Source organism: Pinus tabuliformis, chromosome 5_2 (assembly GCF_031772625.1).
Source record: "Pinus tabuliformis cultivar Carrire ecotype Pingquan chromosome 5_2, CPIR1, whole genome shotgun sequence".
NCBI classification, from domain to species: Eukaryota; Viridiplantae; Streptophyta; class Pinopsida; order Pinales; family Pinaceae; genus Pinus; species Pinus tabuliformis.
The window spans coordinates 953,327,766-953,349,739 of record NC_142306.1 but is presented as its reverse complement, the minus strand read 5'-3'; the positions used below and the strand labels follow the sequence as shown (position 1 = coordinate 953,349,739).

At 38.0% G+C, this 21,974-nt stretch overlaps 1 protein-coding gene across 2 annotated transcripts in view; it reads left to right on the top strand.

Moving 5' to 3' along the window:
* Nucleotides 1-21,974, top strand: part of LOC149162425 (protein DJ-1 homolog A-like) — a 216,798-nt gene that overhangs the window by 52,157 nt on the left and 142,667 nt on the right. For both annotated transcript variants that reach the window (XM_089437267.1, XM_089437266.1), the window contains exons 2-4: nt 2,752-2,952; nt 4,792-4,941; nt 5,242-5,421. In XM_089437267.1, the coding sequence (XP_089293393.1) occupies nt 2,752-2,952; nt 4,792-4,941; nt 5,242-5,421 (531 nt within the window). The remainder of the gene's footprint in view (nt 1-2,751; nt 2,953-4,791; nt 4,942-5,241; nt 5,422-21,974) is intronic.

Here is a 21,974-nt window from a genome sequence, read left to right as displayed (position 1 = left end):
ACACTAACAGTAACTGTGAGTCAAGAGTACAGATGAAGAAAGAAGAAGTTGTAGTGGGGACTTTGGTGGCTGGTAAGAGGGTTCTGTGGGGACAACCACATGATGCAAATATTCTCTACGTCTTGGTGTTGGGTCATCTCATGCCAAGTAAAAGGAGCCTTAAACGAAGGCTCTTGTTGTAGCCTATCTTTATATGTTTTCTGAGAAGGTCGAGCAGGAGGGGGAGGGCATGGAAAACAGTGAGTCTGAACAGTGTCAGACTGGATGAAGAATCATTCCTTGGCTTCTTGACACTAGGATTTCAAGGAGCAGAGATACAAAAATTCTAAAACAGTGGACTTTTATTAGCATATCAAAAAGTTTGTGGCTGGTGCTATGGAATAGAAAGAAAACCAAAACAATTAGATTTTCAATAGGCTGGATCAACAGGACAGAAAATTTGAGAGTCCCGTCAATGCTATTCGGGGCTTGGAGGCTAACAGTCAAGAGGAAGCTGTTGAAGGTGTGGGCAAAAGACTACTCCTATGCTCATTGATGTGGATTCTGATTCCCAAGTCTTTATTTTTATAGTTTTTTTTTGTCAATGTAAATCAATGTTATAATTCTGTTTTAGACCTTGGGGAATTTTTTTAGAAATTAGAATCACGGGGTTTCTGTTGGTGCTTGGTTTCAAATCCATAAGGATATAAGGATGCTGTTAGCATCTTTGTTTTGTTTTCTAGTTGTAAGGTCAAGAAAAATTCCCCAACAGGGAGAGACATGGCTCAAGAAAGACAATCATATTTAGGGTCTTTGTTTTGTTTTCTAGTTATATGTTCAAAAACGATTCCCCAATGGGGAGAGACATGGCTCAAGAAAGAATCATATTAAGGGCCTTTTTCTTGTTTTCTAGTTATAAGTTCAAAAACAATTCCCCAACGGGGAGAGACATGGCTCAAGAAAGACAATCATATTTGTGACAATCCTTTGGCTGCCCCTCATGATTGGCTACAGCTTATGGGTTTGTAACTTTGTAAACTTCTCTATATATTATTAATAGATAAATTTAGCTTAAATGATAAAAAAACATCCAATATGTTATGTTATGTAAGATATAACCTTGACGGGAAAGAAATTACTGCATTTACTTGAACCAAAATTTGAAAAGACAAACTAGTCATAGAATACTCCCAAATGCCAAAGAATTGCATATTTCTCCATATGTTTGGATGCCTGCATATTAATGTGGCAGACTAATATTTAATATCAAAGCTCGACTGGAAGGAAATAAGGTAAAACTTGAAACGTAAAACTTTTCATTTTATCGAAGGTAATTATGATCATATTAATCCCTAACCTTGATTTTGTTTCCTATGTTTTATTTCCTTATGAGGTTTATATGATATGGATACAGAAGTTGACAAGGCTATGGCAGTTTCTTAGGAACTTTTGGATATGGTTGGATAGGGCATATACAAAAATACAAAATAAATTGTGACTATAGAAATACTCCTATATACATTTGTTTGTCTGTTGTGTGGGGAAAATAAATGTTTTAAAGCACAATAGTCATTCTAAAACATATTCCACAGAGAAGTAGAGTTGTCAAAAGAATCTTCAATAACCTGGAAAAATGGTTTTCCATCCACATTCTTTTATGTAGTCTAATGTGGTTTTGAATGTTGTCATTTGTGATGCTGTAAAAATTAAAATGACTGACAAAATACTGTCAAGTAGATAAACAATAGATTTCGCTTAATTTTTCACTATTGCCAAATCAAATGTTTTTATTGTGGCAAGAATGAAATACAATTTAAATATTTCTTCAAACATGGTGCTATTAATTGAGATGCTTGTACACAACACAAACTAATATGCATGCTTTTTAAATGTGTTATGTGACATAAATTGAAACTTAAATTACCTGTCCAAGCGCTGGAGAACAAAGGTATTTAGATAAGAAGTAAGCCAAAATGAATCCAATCTCATTTTTATCTCTTTGACAGAATTCGGAAGAAATGGTAATAATTGTGTAAACCAGTGACTACTATTCTATTAATGTATCTGTGAGTGGCAAATCACACTTAATAAACTATACAAGAGAATCTTCTATGAGTTAGTGTTTTGAAATGTAGTTGTCTCAAGTTTGATCCGCAAAAGCCACATAAACTCTTTAGTCAATATTGCTGTTGACAATTTTGCATTATATTTTGTAAGTGACTAGTAAGTGACCTGCTAGTCACATGTCAATTGTTGAAGTATTTAAAAAACTTTTGTGAATCCTATGAATATGTACTGCATCATTATTTTGCATATGATAAAGTATTTTGAAGAGCAAAATTTCAACTTATTATTAGGATTCTTGTAGTGCATATTGCTTAGTGGACAACTGAAATATATGCAGATCTTATATAGTGTGAGTTGTTTTTAAGTCGAGAGTCTAAGTTGTTGCTGATTTTAATTTTGATTGCATCCCCTAGTTGTCACCAAAAGTTTACTGGAATGTTAAGATAATTTGTGACTTGTTATTCCACTTAATTTAAACTAGCACCAATTCTTTTTCCTTGACATGCTTCCTGCAGACAATATTCTGAACTTGAAATTTTCTTTACATGCATAGCATAATGGGAAATTGGAAGCTTGTGACGACTTGTCTTTTGAGCTGCCGCTATTTGTGGGAAAAGTTTTTTGGTAGTTTGATTCTCAAAGTTCCAAGTTTGATGGTTTATTAATGCTGCTGGTGACTGCCTAATCAAAGTTGGCCTTTTGCAGGTTTTAGTTCCAATTGGTTTTGGCACAGAGGAAATGGAGGCTGTCATTTTAATTGATGTTCTAAGAAGAGCAGGGTCTGATGTGACAGTGGCATCTGTTGAAACAGACCTTCAGATTGAGGCTTCAAGGAGAGTAAAGCTTGTTGCGGACATGCTTATCTCCAACTGCACTGAAGAGACATTTGACCTTGTTGTCCTACCGGTATGATTATTCATTTCTTTTCTTTCACTCCATTTTAAACAGAGGTGAACTTGCATTGTGACTATAGAGCTAGCTTGTTGACTTTTTGTAACTGTCCTACTTTCGTTTTGACCCATGTTTTACTTTTGACCTGAGCCTTAAAACATTGTGTTCGAGAAAAATAAGTTAGTTGAATGATTTTTTAAAAAGAAATGGGTAGCAATTTTATATCAAAAGCTGGAAACGGGCTAGGTCCCTTACATTCATAAGAAGAGCAGTCTCAGAGATTTGCAGATAGATTTTCAGTGAGACATTACTGCTAACTTCCTTATTTCTATTGCCTAATATTACATTACATATACTATATATTCTCCAAAAAACTGGCAGAGTTTAATTGTTCGACATAACATAAAATTTAAAAGGCAGGCTACCCGTGACCATCATGCTCCTTGGTATCCTGAGTAGCTTCCATTGTCTGGTTCAGCTTCGCAATTTCCTCAGCATCAGGCTCCTGATTGTTGTTTGTGGCATCCTTAGCTGCCGCCGCCATTGGTCCAGGTGCATCGTGCAGGCCGAACACCTCCTTCAACAGTCCCACCGTTGCCGTTTTGACCTTCACTTCTATATTTTCCACTTTGAACTTCAGATTAAGCATGCCTATCTTCAGTGTTTCCATTGCCTTCTGCAGAAGTTCCATATCTTTTCCAAACCCAGCCAAATGAGCCAGCACCACCGTAATCTAGTCATGAATCTCTTTCACTACCTTCTTGGTTGACTTATCAATCAACTGCATTACATTCCCACTGCTCCCTGAATTCTCAGCTTTATTTCTGCTGCCTGAATTTGCAGATGCCATTTTCCTTGCAATTCTTGCCTTCACCAAGACAATTCTGTTCCCAATTTGCATTACCCAGCTCTTATTTATAACCAAGAGATCCTTTTGCGAAGAGACTCCCATTGTTTCAAGATTAAATGAGCTCCTGACCTGCAAATCTGTCATGACACACTCCTCCAGTTGAAGCACCATCACACTGCATTCAAATTGATATGCAAATGTACTGAGGATAATCTCACCTAAAACACCATTTAATAACTGGCTTGGATATTTCCACTTGTCCCGTTTCATGGCTGCTAACCACTGCTGCGCCCACCTGTTATATATTACACTGCGTCCCGTAACAGCAACCAACAGTCCCATAATCATTCCCGAGGTGTTAATTAAGGTATTATACCTATGACCCGTGCTTAACCCGATGGACCACCTGTACTCCATATAGATTTTATTTAATCCGCTCATTATGGGATGTGACAAGTTGAAACATCGAGATCAATATGTAATTCCCCTTGGGCTAATGTCGCTCCAATGTTTGCTTGGAGGTCCGCCATTTGATTATTCCCTCTTTTAACATGATAAAATTTGAAATCATCAAGCTTATTTAGTAAAAAGATAATCCTTGTTATCAATGGAGAAGGGTCGGCATCAAAAGGTTGCTCGTTTCTAGATAGCCTTATGCAATTTTGAATCACCACCAATGAGTCGCCAACAATAATCAATTTTTTTGTGCCTTTGGAGATGCTTATTTTCAACCTTGCCAAAGAAGGAGCGCTTCAGCTTGGTTATTTGAGGCTTTCCCAAGTCTGCATGCGTACTTTGTTTCATATTTTTCTTCAAGGTTAAATATCACCCCTCCCGCTGCTGCCTCCCTGGATAAGTTAGTTGAATGATTAACAAGCTGGCTATGGAACATTTTCTTTAGTGGTTTTCGATTATTCAGATACTTCGTATGAGATATGCTATTAAGAATTTTAGTTGATTGTTGAGAACAAATTATTGAACTAACTTTGTGCCCTGATTTTTAGGGAGGGATGCCAGGGTCTACAAGACTTAGAGACAGTGAAATTTTACAAAGCATAACTAAAAAACAGGCAGCAGATGGTCGTCTTTATGGTGCTGTGTGTGCTGCACCAGCTGTTGCCCTCGAAACATGGGGCTTGTTGAAGGGTTTGCGGGTATGAGTCTCCAAGTTTATGAGTATGGTCTAAAAATGTCTTTTTAAAGTGCAGTTGTAAAAGTGAGTCAAACTCATTCATGCTTATTAGGATTTTTGATGACTGCTATGTTTCCAATAATGCACTTGTTTGTATCATATGTTCTTACTGATGCCATGTTTGTTGGTTTCTTTTGCTCCCCAAGAAACATTCTTTGTAATATGTAACCTTTAAGCAAGTCAACTATATATATATCTATTGCTTTGAATGGGTTGATCAAATAATGACATTTTTACTGCATTCTCTTTTCTTTGTTTCAAGGCAACTTGTCATCCATCATTCATCAATCAGTTATCATCATCGCTTACTGTTGGATCAAGGGTTCAGAAGGATGGAATAGTAACCACAAGCCGTGGTCCAGGCACAACAATGGAGTTTGCTCTCTCTTTTGTGGAACAATTGTATGGGAAGGAAAAAGCCGACGAGGTTGCAAAGCCTATGGTAAGTCACTCACATTTCCTTATTCTCCTTTCAAGCTGTAATATTTATTTGGTCCATTCTATGGATTAGGACCTTGGTCCTCAGCATGTGAGATTTCCATGATACTTGCAAGGGCTACTTTGATCTTCTTAAGAAAACAAAACTACTTAATTTTTTATGTTGGAAAGTACCATCAAGATACTATAATCAACAATGTAAAAAGATTTCTATATGTATTGTAAGCTGAGATCATAAGGAGGAGTAATGGAACTATAGTGTTTAATAAGGATTAATAGAGGTTGGAATCAACTTGGAAAACCTTTAATGGTTTTGAAAACAACTGTAAAGAAGTAGATTTTTGGTTCCAAAAAAATAAGAAAGTGCTCTTTGGTACATCCACTAATCTTACATGCTCGTGAAGTCTGGGGTTGCAATGTCTCTAAGAAACGGGGAGGAAAATTGAGAAAATCCATAACTGTTTTATAATAAACATTTGTTAAATTGGCAACTAGGGCCAAACTCCATGTGGGTCAGCTTATTTATGACAGCTGATATTTTTATTGGATCCCTCTCGTCGAGAGGTGTAGGATTGATCCAAAGATCATCCAATTCCGATAAGTATTTATGGAGATATGAATTTATTTTATTTATGTAATTATAGTCAAGCCGACCAGCTCTTATGTAGGCTCTAGAAGCCCAACCGACGTGTCTATTCGTCATCTTCGTTTTGGTATAAATAGATGAGGATTTTATGTCATTTTAGACACCTCTTCATGTGTAGTCTCCTCCTCTCCACGTCTGGGTTTTTGGTGAAGGAGAGAGACTCCATGTGTGATACGTTGGTCTTCAAGAAATGCCCTAGTTGCTGTACATTGCCCTAGCCGCAGAGATCTGGCCGCAGTAAACCCTAGCCGCAGAGATCTGGCCGCAGTAAACCCTAGCCGCAGAGATCTGGCCGCAGTAAATCCTAGCCGCAGAAATCTGGCCGCTATAAAAGAGGTCACATATGCAGCCAAAGGAAACGTTCTATTCACATTGCCATTGTGGAAGAGCCGCAGTCATAAGGATATATATACGCAGGGCAGACAATACAACGCAGCAACATTTGTATATGCAATGATACAGTCACGTAGGCAATTGCGTATGTATATATATTTAGTCATCAACGAACAGCTTTCACACTCAGGAAATGCAATATATATTCACTGTTAAGACAACCTAAATCTGCAGTGATATAGAGACCTGAAACCGCAGTAAAATGAAGGGTTAGCTACAGCAAGAGGAAGCTGTTGCTGCAGCAAGGAGAGGCCTAATCAGCAAGGTCATTTGAGGACTGTTTCAAGGGTCCGAGTTGCTGATTGTAAGGCCGAGGCCCTGATCTTGGAGGCCAAGGTTAGGAGGACTTGCTGTAGCGTGGACAGTCCTTACGTTGGGCTTGAATCTGCTCTAAAGGAGCAGCATGTAGGGCAGCATCTTATTGGAGGACATCCGCAGCAAGGGAAAGCAATTCTGGGCCAGTTTGATGGGCTGTTAGGGACTGTGATTGGTGCCCTAACCAGTCCCAGAATTGCAGCAGTGCAACAAGAAGTCTACAGCACTTTTAAGAGATGCTTTAAGCATTTGATTGATGATGTTTTGAAGGAACGTAGTTGCAGTCCAACTGTCCACTGCTGGGCTAGGCCGCAGGCCATAGCCAGCAGTTGGAGACCTTTTTAGGAGCTGTGTTCATAAGGTAAGCAGTCCTATAATGCAGCAAATCATTGGAGGATTGTATGAAGGCTAGCCGCAGTAAACAGGTGAACTGTGGAGTATGTTTAAGGTGTTGTGGCTCTCAGAGTTTGTGCCCTAACCAATGTCCAGGTCTGCCATGAAATGCACCAGTCCTTGTTGCATATGAAAGGTACCAGATTAGCAGCCTTGACATGATCAGTGAAGCAGCAAAGGAAGGAGAGTCTCATGGAAGGAAAGCTTCAGTAATCTGGATAATTGACAGAGCTGTTCATCTGCTGCATATCTTCAGTCCTTGGTATCAGATCTGCAACCTCATTGTGTCATCTTCACGGTGAAGATCTCTGATGTCTGATCTCCTATTTGGCAAGTCAAGTATTGACTTAAAATCATTGTACTCTTTCTCTCTCTCTCTGCTGAACTATTGAAGAACATAAAAGAAGATTTGATCAAAGGGTTTCCCCACACATTGTGGGGTTTGTCCCTGGCTCGCGCCATATCTTGTGTCCTCTTGCCTTGGCTTGTCTTCTGCGTTTTATATTTATGTTCTATCTGCAGTTTAACATAATGCTGATGTGATTGCTAATTGTGAAAATTAAAATAAATTGCTCTAGCATAGAACATACCAAAAATTAACAACATTCTTAAAATTAAAAGCAATACACCTATCCAATCCTCTTCTTAGAAACTGTGCTTTTACCCCTTCAGAGTAAGCCTGTGATTAGTACTTAATGTACAAGCACTATGATTAGGTACTTAAAGTGCGAGCACAATCTAGTACTATCACAATCAAATTTAAAAAGGAATTGTGGTGCAATGAAAAAATTACGACTAAGAGAAAGTTAATGTCTTATAAAGACATCATCAACTCTAAGTCAGAAGATCAAAATTATCTTTCTTCTATGGTTGGGTTAAAGAAAAATAATATTGCTAAAATAGGAACAAACTCTCATGAGCTTTATAATGAGATTGGGCACTGGACTAGACCTATAACACTGTGGGAGGAAAGAATATGTCATTCTGTTGTGATGGACTCCTGATGATACTAAACAAAGTGGGGAAACTTTTCTAATCTAGGTGATTGCTGTTCTAATGTTCTCTCATTAAATAACTCAAAACAGACTTTATGTAATAGCGAAATATTAAATTTCTGAACATTGTTTCAATCACACAACCATTGAAAAATGAACAATGAACGAAATAAAACACATACATACACAGGGATTTATTCTTATAATCATCTTTTCATTCCTTTGATCAAAGCTCACAAGGTGAACTTTACAACTTGCTTGAATCAATGGCTTTACAGTCAATGAAATCTCCTCAAACAGAAGTGTTTGACCTGTGTAAAGGAGGGTACAGCTACAACAGTATGGCCCTTCTCTTTTTTTGCCTTTCCTAGACAGCAATTCATTTTTTTATCCCCTCTCAACTGTGAAACACACTCCAACAATCCACAGAAGACAATGAATGGCTAGTTCTGATGTGGTACAGCTTGTGTGTGCAGCAACAATATTGGCCTTCTTTGTTTTTGCCTTTCCTAGACAGCAATTCTTTTTTTTCTCCCCTCTCAACAGTGAAACACACTCCAACAATCCACATAAGACAATGAATGGCTAGTTCTGAAGGTGTACAACTTGTGTGTACAGCAGTGGTATGGCCTGTGCATAAAGAAAAGACAACTACAGCAGCGATAGTATGACTTGTGGTATCTCGCTGATCTCTTTAGCAGATCTGCTCCTTTTCTTGCTGATGCACTCTTCCATTTTTCATCTCTCTTGCTCTCTTCTCATACAAGGTTGATCTCTCCTCTGTTGTCCTCCTTATGTTTTGAGGAAAAACCTAATATCTTCAATCTTAGTCACCACCTATCTCAATCGTGAGATGTACAGCTAAAGATTAAATCTCAATTGGAGGCACTAGTGTTCTAGAAATTCTAGAACAGTTCATTTATATCCCTAAGACCTGTTGAATGGTGTTGTCATTGATGTCAACATCGGTTTTTGAATGCTTTTAATATTTGTCTATGGATTGTATTGATTGGAAGCTCTATTGGTCAAGAAGTCTTGTAATGATGAGAAGTTCCTGTGGTGTGGTCTTGATGCCCAGCCTTTGGTGAAGAATTTGGATGGGAATATCAATGTTTTTTCTCTCAAGACCACTTTCATTTGATTCTCCCTGTCGTGCTGATTCCAACGGCAGGTGGCACGCCACATAACTCCTTGCGGTTGAGGAGATATGGCTGTTCAAAGTTGAATCCCCGAAGTTTGGTCAAAGGAGCCTTGTTGACCACTACGTGTCAACGACCCATAGCAGTGCACCCCCTTTTTTCGCAGAAGGGATAGCCTCTGATCGATGTGTATTGATTTGGGGTAGCATCGGATGTTCTCTAGCCACGAAAATTGGTGGAGAGGCTAAAGTACATGAGATCTCCAATACCTAGAAATGGTTTGGGTAAATTCTAAATAGTTTGGGAGATATTAAAATAATTAATATTTTTAATGGAGTCCTTAAGTCTAAACTTAGGGAAAATAAAATATTAATGTGAATTAATATAAAACTGTGTTAAAAGGGTCCAAAAGTCATGGATCAAGCCAGAGTTAATCTTATCCGTTGATTAGGGACTTAATTTTGACCGTTGATTTGTCGAGAAAAGTATAAGAGGAGGCTTGAGGGTCACTTGGAGAACACACTGAGGGAGCCCAGTCAGTTCAATTTCTGGAGCGGGGTTAGTTGAGAAATTCGAACTAGTGGTCTGGTGAGCAGTCAGGAGGTAGCAAGTACGGAACAGAGAGACGGGATTAGGCACTGAAGACCAGTGCTGAGGCAGGAGAGGCAGAAGCATGGCATTTTAGGTTTCGCAGTCACTAGAGGGCCTGCGTGGGTGATGCAGAGAGGCCCAGGGTTGACGCAATGAAGCAGGAGCTGACGCAGAGTGTCTGGGAGCCACGCAGAGGTTAGCCAAGTTGACGCTGGGACTGGGAGAATTTTTTCTCTTTGTGGGTAAGCCAGTTTGGCACCCTGTTGTACTGAAGAATTGCTGAATAATAAAATCCTCCCTTGCTGCACCGGTTTTCCCACATTGGATTTTTCCGGGGACTATTGTCCAAAATATCTGTGTCAATGTGTTGATTCTTGTACATGTGTTTGTTTCTGTATTACGGTGTGATATCTGTAGCAAAATTTATTTTAATGTTTATTGAAGGAATTTCATAAATAACTTATTGAAGAATAAGTAGGAAAAATAAATCAGATGTTGCAGTGATAGAATTTTCACATGGTATCAGAGGGAGTAATTAGAGATAGGAAGGGAAAATCAGTTATGGGTCGAGACCATGATGCAGAGGCATCCACGTCAGGGGACTCACATAGATTTTCAGAAGATTGCATAAGAGAAAGAGACTTCGATTTCTCTATGTTGGCTTCCAGGTTGGAAGAAGAAGTGGCTTGTATGACTAGTTCTGCATCATGAGAAGTGTGGTATATAAACAATGGAGCTTCGTGGCATATGACAGGAATCAAGGAATGTTTCTCAGAATATCGAGAAGAGAAGATGAACTTTCAGATCACCATGGGGAACAAGGCAAAGTGTATTCGAGTAGGAAAGGGTACCAGAGTTTTTCAAACAGAATCGGGATAACGGTTCCGTGCTACAAATGCGCTGCATGTACTAGGATTGGGGATGAACTTATTTTCCGTGTAACAACTTCAAGGCAAGGGCTATGATGTCTACTTCATCAAGGAGAAGGTATACGTCAAACACCCAAGTTGGAAAAAGAAAGTGCAGATCGGGATCAAAAGTAATAGGTTGTATAGATTACAACTAGAATCACCAATGGTACTAATAGGCAGTCATGGAGACAAAGACTTGAATGAACTATGGCACAGAAGAATGGGTCATTTGCACCATGGAACTCTGAGAATTCTCAGGAGCACTGTAACAAGAGTTCCGGATCTGAGTACAGAACGAGATGATGTATGCAGCATTGTGGAAAAAGTCTGGAAAAAATCCCGATTTAATCCTAAAAACGCGATTTTTTGAACTAAACGATTTAATCCCCCGACTTTTTGGCGACTTTTTCACAAAGGAAAAAATCCCGATTTTTTCCTTATACTCCCGATTTAATCGGGAGTCGACCCAAAAAGTCTGCCTCCCTTCCCAGGCCGCAGATAAAGAGGCCGCAAAGGTGAAAAAACTGTAAATTGAAGCTTCCATCCATGCATTTTCAAGTTATTGCATTGTATTGTTTGTCATACTTCTTGCGAGCATAGCAGTCTCATTTGTAATCTGTTAGTTTTGAGGTTAAGATATGTTTTTGTTTTCCAAGGAAAAGCAAATCTTTATACTTCATATTTCTAGTTAGAAAGCAAAGTATACATTGGCTAAGCCTCCAGGCTTTCAGTGATCCAGACTCTAACAACCACTGCCCCTTCAAAAGATTACAAAAGTACCAAAAGGACATGCATACAACAGTCTTCCGTAGAAAGAACCCCACACCATCAAGAACATTGTCACAGTTGTTGAATGCTTCCAGAAGAAATAACAAAGAGAAGGTCATGAAGATCATAGCAACAACCTGTCCAAAAAAAACAAAACCAGTGCCTCAAAAAAGAACCCATTTTTTAGACAGGGACAAAGTACAAATCTTGTGACAACAAAGATCCTTCCTGCAATGAGAGCACGTTTTGAAAGGGAATCTTCTTTAGTGGTGAACTCCCTGTAAATGTGGGCAAAGGTTATGTATCAGAAGTGGATTTTACCTCCAAGAGTTTTTGAATAATAGATGCCAAGGCTAAGTTAGTAATCTGACATCTACTGTTTTCTCAGAAAATAAGCAGCTTGGAGTCACCAAGCATTAATTTTCACATCTATTGTGATACTCACTGTTAATTTTCATTGGACCTACCACCTGACACCTTATTACCCAAGCAGATTACAATCTACTGAATAAATGCATGACTTATTTCTTAATACAATTAGCGGAAACAAAAATTAAAAGGGGAAGAGGATCTCAGTGACTGATTACTTGATGACTTTTAGATGACTCATGATATACATTTATTATATTTTTTGTTGATATTTTGACTCTTGAGAGTTGAGACTCAGACAGGACCCAAAACTCAGGAGTTGATTCACTATTTTGATATGTGATGTAGCATTAGACTTCATATACATATTATATATTAGCTTTCTTTACATGTTTATGTGGAAATGCATTTATTTGATGTTGTGGATACTCTAGATGTTAAAAAAAATAAAATAAAAATGAATAATTTTGTGTTTTTTTTAATTTTGCCGACTTTTTCAAAAAACTCCCGACTTTGACGAGTTTTTCAACTTTTGGACCCTTGCCGAATTAATCCCAACTTCGACTTTTCCACATTGGTATGCAGAGGAGGCGCTTTAGGAAAGTATGCCAAGGCAACATTTCCTAGGAGCAAACACAAGGCCAAGAGTGTACTAGGATTGATACACTCAGATATTTGTGGACGTATGTCCGTCAAAGCTCCCAGTGGTGCCAAGTATTTCCTTACCTTCATTGATGACCACTCAAGGAAAACTTGGATTTATTTTCTGAAAACCAAGGATGAGGTTTTCTGTCGATTCAAAGAGTTCAAGGCCCTGGTGGAGAATCTGACTGGGAAGAAAATAAAAGTTTTGCGTTCAGATAATGGTCGAGAGTATGTCGATAAGGACGACACTGATTTTTGCGCTAAGGAGGGCATTAGAAGAGAGTGGACAACTCCCTACAATCCGAAGCAGAATGGAGTAGCAGAAAGAAAGAACAGGACTATTGTAGAAGCAGCTAGGGCCATGATGTATGATCAGGATATGCCGAAATTCCTGTGGGCGGAAGCATGCAACACAACAGTCTATGTTCAGAACATGACTCCTCATCGGGCATTGGGCAAGATTACTCCAGAGAAAGTTTTCACAGGGAAGACACCTGAAGTCAGTCATTTCAGGATATTTGGGAGTTTAGCATATTGCCGCATACCAGAGGAAAAGAGGAAGAAGCTGGATCAAATTGCAGAAAAGGGATATCTGATGGGATATAGCGAGAACACTAAGGCATACAGAATCTACCTTCCAGGGAAGGTAGTAGTTCGACGAGATGTAAAGTTCATGGAGGACAGGGCTTTCAGAAAATCTCGTGAGATGCCTTCCGAGGAGCAGTCAAAAGAGGAGCTGCTGGTTAAGCCTCTTCAACCAACGGAAGTAAAAAATTCTTCCTCGGGTCAGGAAGATTCTCAGGATGAGGAGGAGCTAATAGAAGCACTTGCTGGTAGAGGAAGAACTAGCAGGGAACTTCATTAGATTTTGCGAGATGCAGAGGACTTCATCGGTGTGCTAAGAAACAATAAGAGGGAGCGAAAACAGCTAGATAGATATCAGGCATTAGTAGCTTAGGATGGGGAGCCTGCCAGTTTCAAGGAGGCAACTCAACATCAGGTTTGGCTAGACGCGATGGTAGAGGAGTACAACTCCATAATGGTGAACGATGTCTGGGAGGTAGTGCCAAGGCCTCAAGGCAGATCAGTGGTAGGTTTGAGATGGATCTACAAGATCAAATACGCTGTAGACGAAAGAGTTGAGAAATACAAGGCCAGGTTTGTGGCTAAGGGGTATGTTCAAAAGAAAGGAATTGACTACGAGGAGACCTTCGACCCGGTAGCTAGGTATACATCTATTAGGACCGTGATATCTCTTGCAGCTCAGATGGAATGGGAAATTCATCAGATGGATGTCAAAACGACTTTTCTGAACGGGGTAATAGAAGAAGAGGTATACAATGAACAACCAGAGGGCTTTGAGACACATGAGAAGAAGTCTCATGTATACAGATTGATGAAAGCCTTGTATGGGCTGAAACAGACACTTAGAGCATGGTATGGTCGAATAGATGGCTACTTGCAGAAGATGGGATTTGTTAAGAGTGACATGGATCCGAACGAGCCACTAAACTTAGTATTGTATGTGGATGATCTCTTTCTGACAAGATCATCCAGGCTCATTGGGGCTGCAAGAAGAATCTAGCCACAGAATTCGATATGAAGGATTTGGGATGAATGCATTACTTCCTAGGGTTGTAAGTTTGGTAGCAGAATGGAAAAACCTTCCTTGGGCAAGGGAGGTATGCTACAGAAATCCTAAAAAGATTCCGGATAGAGGACTGTAGACCCATGGCTACTCCAATGGTCACCAATTGGAACAAGATTGATGCATCAGAAGACAAGGATGTTGATCTCACCCTATATAGGTAGCTAATAGGGTCCCTAATGTATCTGGTCAACACAAGGCCAGACATTTGCTACGCTGCCAACACCCATAGTCAGTTCATGGTGGAATTGAAGAGGGTACACTGGGCAGCAACCAAACACGTTCTTAGGTATTTACAGGGAACAATCAATTATGGACTCTTGTACACCAAAGGTAAGGTTATCAGTTTGAGTGGATTTACTGATGCAGATTGGGCAGGAAGTTTAGTGGATCGGAAAAGTACCTCTGGGTACTGTTTCAACATTGGATCAGGAATGACCTCTTGGTGTAGTAGGAAACAAAAGTCCGTGGCTCTGAGCTCATCTGAGGTAGAATTTTCCCCTCTAGTCTTACCCTAAAGCTGGAATGGATTTTGTCGCTAGGATCTTAGGCGAGTCCTAGTGTTTTAGATTGAGTCTATGTAGAAGTGATTTGGGAATAATTTTAACTATTTGGTTAGGTTATTTTATTACAAATTGCTTGGTCTGCTGGATTATATTTATATTGCAGAAATGGGGTAGTCTACGAGGGTATTTTATAGATGGGTTTTGCCCCTTATGATGTAAAAAAAATATGAAAATCATGATGTAAAGTGTCTTGAGGTTTAGAAAAATAATTTATTCCATCATAGGTTAATTAACTAAATTTTTCTGGCCAAAAATTAATTAAAATCCTAAGCCAGAAATTTAATTAATTCTAGGTCCTAGGTAAATTTAAATTCTCCAAAGGCAAAATTCGTCAGTCCTAAAAAAATAAATTTTAAAACGTCCTGAGACCAAGCTAAATTAATTATTTTGTTAAATTTTAAACCTCTAATCCTAGGGGGTTAAGTCAAAGTCAAATTTTTGGAGAAATTAACTCAAAATTTTTATTTTTTGAGTTAATTAAAATGCATTTAATTAAAAATTTCAAATTTTCCCAAATATTTAAATATTTCGATAGATGAGATTAAAATAAATTTTAGTTTTCATCAATGGTTGAGATTGCTTTGGCGGGGATCACTCGAACTAGTCGTTGGAGGATTTATCTTTAAATAGGAAGTCATTTGTCAGTGGATCGACTTCGATTTCTGAGTCGTGTGCTTAGCAAGAAGCTCTAGTGTAATATTTTTCTGGGTAATAAATAAAGACTTTTGGGGCAAATTCTGTTGGTGTTACTCTTCATGAGAATATTGTAAGATGTTTTATTTTCATGCATGATTTTTTCTAAAGCCATTGATGATAGCTTATGAAGAGTGATTTGAGTACAGGTATCTTGCTCAGTGGCTGGGGTTTGAATAATAATTTAAATTTTGAACATAATAGCAGGTATCTCTATTTGTTTGAATTTTATTATTGTTTTCTCGCTCTATTTTTGATGGTTGGATTAGTGTTGCGAAAATCGCGATTTTTTGATTTAGACGAAATTATCGCCCGATTTTTACAAAGTAGTTTTTTTTTTTGGTTTGTTTGTTTTAATTTTGTTGTGTGTTCGAAAAAATCGAGGTTCGAACAGAAAAAATCGCAACTCTCCGGGACATCATGTTTTATAAGCAAATTGATGAGTTTTATTTCTCATTTTTAGCAAAGGGCGGACTTGTTTGAGAGTTGAGGAGGAGAGGAAGGCGTCTATTAGGGCAGAGGAGGAGAAAAACGGGAGATTTCAACATCCCAAGCAAGAAAACTTCGTGTTTGGACCAAATTTCTTCGGCAAACCATGGTTTCCAGGTATGGACACCAAATTTGGCCATTTTGTTTTGGTTTCTTTCTTGTTTTTGTTTGGGTTTCTATAACCCATTGATTATCAATGATTTTTGAATGGATCTGATGGTGTTTTTTTTGTTCATTTTTGTTGCATAGAGTGGAGAGAGTTCATTTTGGTCAAAAATGCAAAAACTTGATCGTTAGATTATTAGTTTAATTTTTTCTTGTGCTCTATTTTTTTGCATTATTTTTTATTGGGTTTGAATGTGCATTTTTTCTATTATTGTTGGATTGAGTTGAGGTTTTTTTTTGTTTGTCAAAAATTCAATGTGTTGTGTCATGTATGTAATTTTTTTTTTTTAGTTTTTTTTTTTTTAACTTACAATTCTTATTGTGCCATAAGTTCAACTTCAAACTTCATCTTACATTGAAACTCAAGAGTTCAACCAAGTTATAAACATGCTAAGGGAATTGGACCCTCTGTGGGAATTTGGTGAACTTGATGGAGGGTTTGATAGAATAAACTTGTCTTGCAAGTTGTGTGGGCAGCATATGTCAGGGGGGGTTTATAGATTGAAGTATCACCTTGCACAAATCCTTGGACGTGATGTAGGGCCTTGCACCAATACAAATGCGGAAATCATTCGAAGAGCCATGAGATCATTGGAAGAATTAGAGCAAGACAAAGTGACCAAAGCAGATCTGAAGAAGCAACTAGCAGGGAGTGTGTTAGGATGTGAATATGGAAGTGGCACTAGTTCTACTTCAACATCAATGTCTACAACCAACCTTGTAGCTACCTCATCATTTTTTGTTCCTAGAACCATGGCTGGTTCACAACCATCTATCACTTCAATGCTTAAAAAAAAAGAGAAAGAACAAGCTGACAAGTTGTTGGGCAAGTTTCTCCTTTGGAGTGATATTCCTTTCAGCGTTGCAAAGAATAATCCATTTTTTCAGCCTGCTGTTGATGCTATTGCAATTGTTGGCCCAGGGTACAAAATTATTTCTTATGATGACTTTAGAGGCCACATTCTTCAAGATGAAAATGTTGACTGCACCAAAAGATTGGAGGAGTTTAGGGCATCATGGGCACAAACAGGATGCACTGTGATGTCAGATGGTTGGACCGACCAAAAGGGGAGAACCTTTATAAACTTTTTGGTTAATTTCCAAATGGAACAATGTTTATGAAATCTATTGATGCATCTTTACATATCAAAGATGCAAAATTATTATGTGATTTGCTGGATGTGTTTATTTTGGAGGTGGGTGCAGAACATGTTGTCCAAGTCATAACGAATAATGCTGCAAATTATGTTGCTGCTGGCAAGATGCTTATGGAGAGGCATCCTACTTTATTTTGGATATCTTGTGTTGCACATTGTATTGATTTGATGTTGGAGGACATAGGAAAAATTTCCTTTGTCACAGATATTGTTGACTCATAAAAAAACATTACAAAATGTATATATAATCATGCATCTGTTCTTACTTGATGAGAAAATTCACCAACAACAAGGAGTTGGTGCGCCCCGCCATTACATGGTTTGTCACCAGTTTCATCTCTTCAATCCTTCTTGAATTCTATGTAGGATGTGAAGAGAATGTTTCTTTCAGATGAGTGGCGTGTTTTGACGTTTAGCTGCAAACTAGAGGGAGAGGCCATATGCATATTAGTTTCATACTAGGAAAACTTCTGGGCAGGAGTGCAGAGGTGTCCAGTGTTACTGAACCTTTGGTAAAGGTTCTTCGATTAGTTGATGGTGAGAAGCCCGCAATGGGCCTATTTGTATGAGGCCATGGATAGGGCCAAAGAATCCATTCAGGTTTACTATGATGATAAGGGAGAAGAGGGGTTTCAGAAACAACTCCTCCTATGGGAAGTGATTGATGAACGATGGAACAACACACTCTATCGTCCCATTCTTGCTGCAGGGATCTACCTTAACCCCGCATTTTCTTACCCATGTGGGTTCTTATTTGACACTGAGATTATGGATGGATTCTTAACCTGTGTTCAAAGGATGGTGCGATCTCCAGCAGAACGTGCAGAAATCTCCAAAGGAATGGAGATATACAGGATGGCAGGTGGCACATTTAGCTTTGAGATGGCTGTGGTTGATAGGAAGACTAAAATGCCAGGTATTTTTTAGTTTGTTTCAAATTTCATTGTCTCTTCAAGTTCATAACTTCATACTTTGCTTCAACTTTCAATTTTTTTTTTTGTATGTTTATCTTATTTGTAATTTTGTTGTAAATGCATGGTGGACTCACTATGGTGCCAGAGTACCCCATCTGCGAAAGCTTGCCATTCGAATACTCAGTCAAACCTGTAGCTCATCAGGATCGAGCACAACTGGAGTGTATTTGAAAAAATACACAACAAGAAGTGTAACAGGTTAAACTTAAAACTTAAAATATTCCAAATTTCCAATTAATTTTTTGAATTCATTAAATAATATTTTTTTTGTAATTATTATTTTATGATCTTTGTACAGGTTGGAGTCTCAGCGACTTAATGGCATGGTCTAAGTCTACGACAATCTATGATTGTGGGTGAGGCAACTTGAGAGGATATCTGATATGGAGGCCATCTCATTGGATGGGATTGACACTATTGCTACATGGAGGGTTGAGGCCGAGAGGCATATCATGGAGTCTGTCGATGATTGGTTAGAGAAGGAGGTAGTGGAAGGCATAGAGGGGGAGGACGAGGAGGTGACACCACCTACCCAGGCTACCCCTGCCACCAGTAGAGGACATGGTCTACCTCCTGTAGCTCCTAGTTCTTCAGCTTCTAGAGCATAGCAGAGTCCACTGCCAACTCCATCGGCATCTACATCTAGAGGGAAAGGGAGAGCTATTGCAATTTCTCCTAAGAGGGGCAAAGGAAATCATTAGTATTAGTTATTTGGTTCATTTCATTGTATATGACATTATGACTCATGATATGAGATACATTATTATATTTTTTGTTGATATTTTGCGGCTGAGTTGGGACTTAGGAGTTAGGACTTACTATTCAGAACATGATTCATTGTCATGTGTGATGTAGCACTAGAAATGATATTACACATCTTATATATTAGTTCTTTTATCATATTTATGTGTCAATGTATTTATTTTATGTTGTAGATGCTTTAGATATTAAAAAATTGAAAAAAATTGAATATTTTTGTATTTTACGAATTTTCTCTGATTTTTACCGATTTTTCCCCCTCGCCGATTTAATCCCGATTGCGATTTTCGCAACATTGGGTTGGATTGAGTTTTGCATGGAAATCTTGATTTTAGATCCTCGGTCGTTGGGGAGAGTTTTCGATTGGACCAACCAACTCCCAATCTGTGTTTCCTTAAGAGCCCAGCTAAATTAGCTTCGGGCTTATCTTAAGAATTTTTGTTGGTGATGCACGAAAGGTTTCGAGTTAGCACATCCAAAAAAATAAAAAAAAAAAAATCTTTTAATTTATGTGCAACATAGTGATAGATCTAGCTACTTAGAGCCTTCAACTTGTAATTCTTGTAATTTAATTGGTTTTTTTGATTTTTTTTTTTAAATTTCATCATTGTATATATTGTTTATGGGTGTTATTGTCATTTGCAGTTGCAGATCTGAAGGAAGATTTTTGTTTGAAGCCAGATCTAGGCCCTGGAGGGTAAGATTTGGACTTAATATCACTTTGCAGGGATATTAGTCAAATTTTTGCAATCCAAGGGTTTCAAAATTTTTAGATCTGGAAATTTTTAAAAGGGTTTCAGGGATCAATCTAAAGCAAAGGGATACATTATTTTAAATCATTTTTTTCTGGATTTTTTGAGTTTTTGGGCTACCATTTATCTGCTGACTGGGTTTTTCGATTCTTTGCAAATTTTAATTTTTTTTTATAGAAAACCCTTATCCCTCCATTACTCCAACCTTCATCTTCCTCTGCTGCCTGAGGTTTTCCAGTTGTTTGCTGTAAATTTCGAATTTCTTTACTGCCTGCATAAACATGTGTTATCCCTTCCCTGCAAACCTGCTGCCGTTCACTCCTCGTGATGTCTGCAAACCTAACTAGCTGCTGCCATCGCTCTCTCCTTATGTTATGTTTTTCCATTTGCTGCTCGTTCTTGCAAGTAAAGTCTCCCGTCCAGTTTCGCTGCAGCTTCTCCCTTGTCACTGCTCGACCTACAACTCTTCCCTTGTTGCGATCCCTGTGTCCAAGCTGTTCCAAAACCCACGGCCATCACCTGCGTGCATCTCTACCCTCCGCGTAGACTCCTCTTCCTGGCTCGCTTGAGTCCCTCTTGCCATCCGCTCGAGCTGCTTCTCACTTCCCTCAGCTCCAGTCCGCAGTGATTTCCGCTGCCTCCTCTCACTTGCTTGCGTATTGCCTCCTCTGCCGAAACTCTTGCTGCTGCCAGACCTGCAAAGCACCCAAACTTTCAACTTTTTTTTTTTGGGTTTCATTCCTTTTATATTTTATGCATTAGGGTTATTTTGTTTGTTTTGATTTTTCTTTTTTTCTTATATCTTTTTACTTTGATTTTTTTTTTACTTAAGCCCTTTCGAAATTCGATTTTATTTTTTTATTTTTTTGTTGGGCTTTTCACTTTTATTTTATTATTATTATTTTTTTCATTTTATGACTTTAATTTTGTTTATGTTTTGATTCTTTTTTATTTTTTATGTTTCACAAACAAAATTCTAAAAACGTTCAAAAACATTAGAAAATCTAAAAAATTGAAAAATTGTTTGGTGACTTTAGAATTTTTAAGGAATTAAACCAAGAGGGGAATTTGTGCCCTCACATTTTTTTGTGGCCTATGGCCCATAAAAATTTAAATTTAATAAGTACTTTTGATTTGATTTTTGGTCACATTAAAAAATTCATTTGTTACATTAAACATTGATTCATAAGCTTAGCACATTAAAAAATTTACCTAAGGGATTAATAAATTATAAATCTAAAGTTCCTTGGTGTCCTATTTGTGTTAAGTGTAAAATTCTAAATTTTGTGTTAGTGATTTTTCTATTGTCAAGTGCGTTTAATGTTTTAGAGTCATATCTAAAGATTGACTATATGAGAAAGAAAATTCTAGATTTGGGATCATTGCTTAGCAGTTAAATTCTTCACGATATTTAATTGGTAGAAAATCTTGCATGATAAAGGTTTGGGCGTTTACATTTAATCGTTCATGATCGTCACTTTTGCCACATTTATAAATTGCTCTGAATAACTTGTTTTTTTATTTAGTCTATGGTTAATTGAATATAAAGACACTGGTCTATAATCATTTTTATCTTGTGGTTGTGTTTTATTCATATTAGTCGTTTGATCTATTCATCCCAGTTAACCATGACTTGTTTACATCCATCAAGTTGTTAATCTTTAAGTCTCCTAGAGCTTGTATTCCGCAGGCTATCCTCATTCATCCACCCCAGGGACTACTCCCCTTGACTTGTCTAGGAGAGAGTTTAAACGGAGTGAGTAAGGATTAGAGTGACAACTCTTACTCTGAGCGTTGTCATAGTGCTTAGACACTTTGTGCGACAACAAGCCCCAAATTGTGATGTTAATGGCAGCTTGATGATTGGTCATTTTTGGGCCTGTTGATAAACTTAAGATGGTATCAATATTAAAAATATTTTTGATAATTTTTATGGGGCTTAAATTTCTCTAATTGCCCCTCCTTTAAACAATGTAAATCCACATTAGGTTGGCGCCAAAAAATTTAAATTTGAAAATTTTATAGGTCGGCTCCATGATTTGTTGTGCATGTCGGTCCTCCCTAGAAGTCCCCATTGTCTAGTATATATACGTGGGCTTGGTTTCATCCAAGATCAATAAATTCATCAATGTGATATCTATCTTTTGTAATCTTTTCCGAGGCCAAGGGCATACATGTCTATTTGAAGC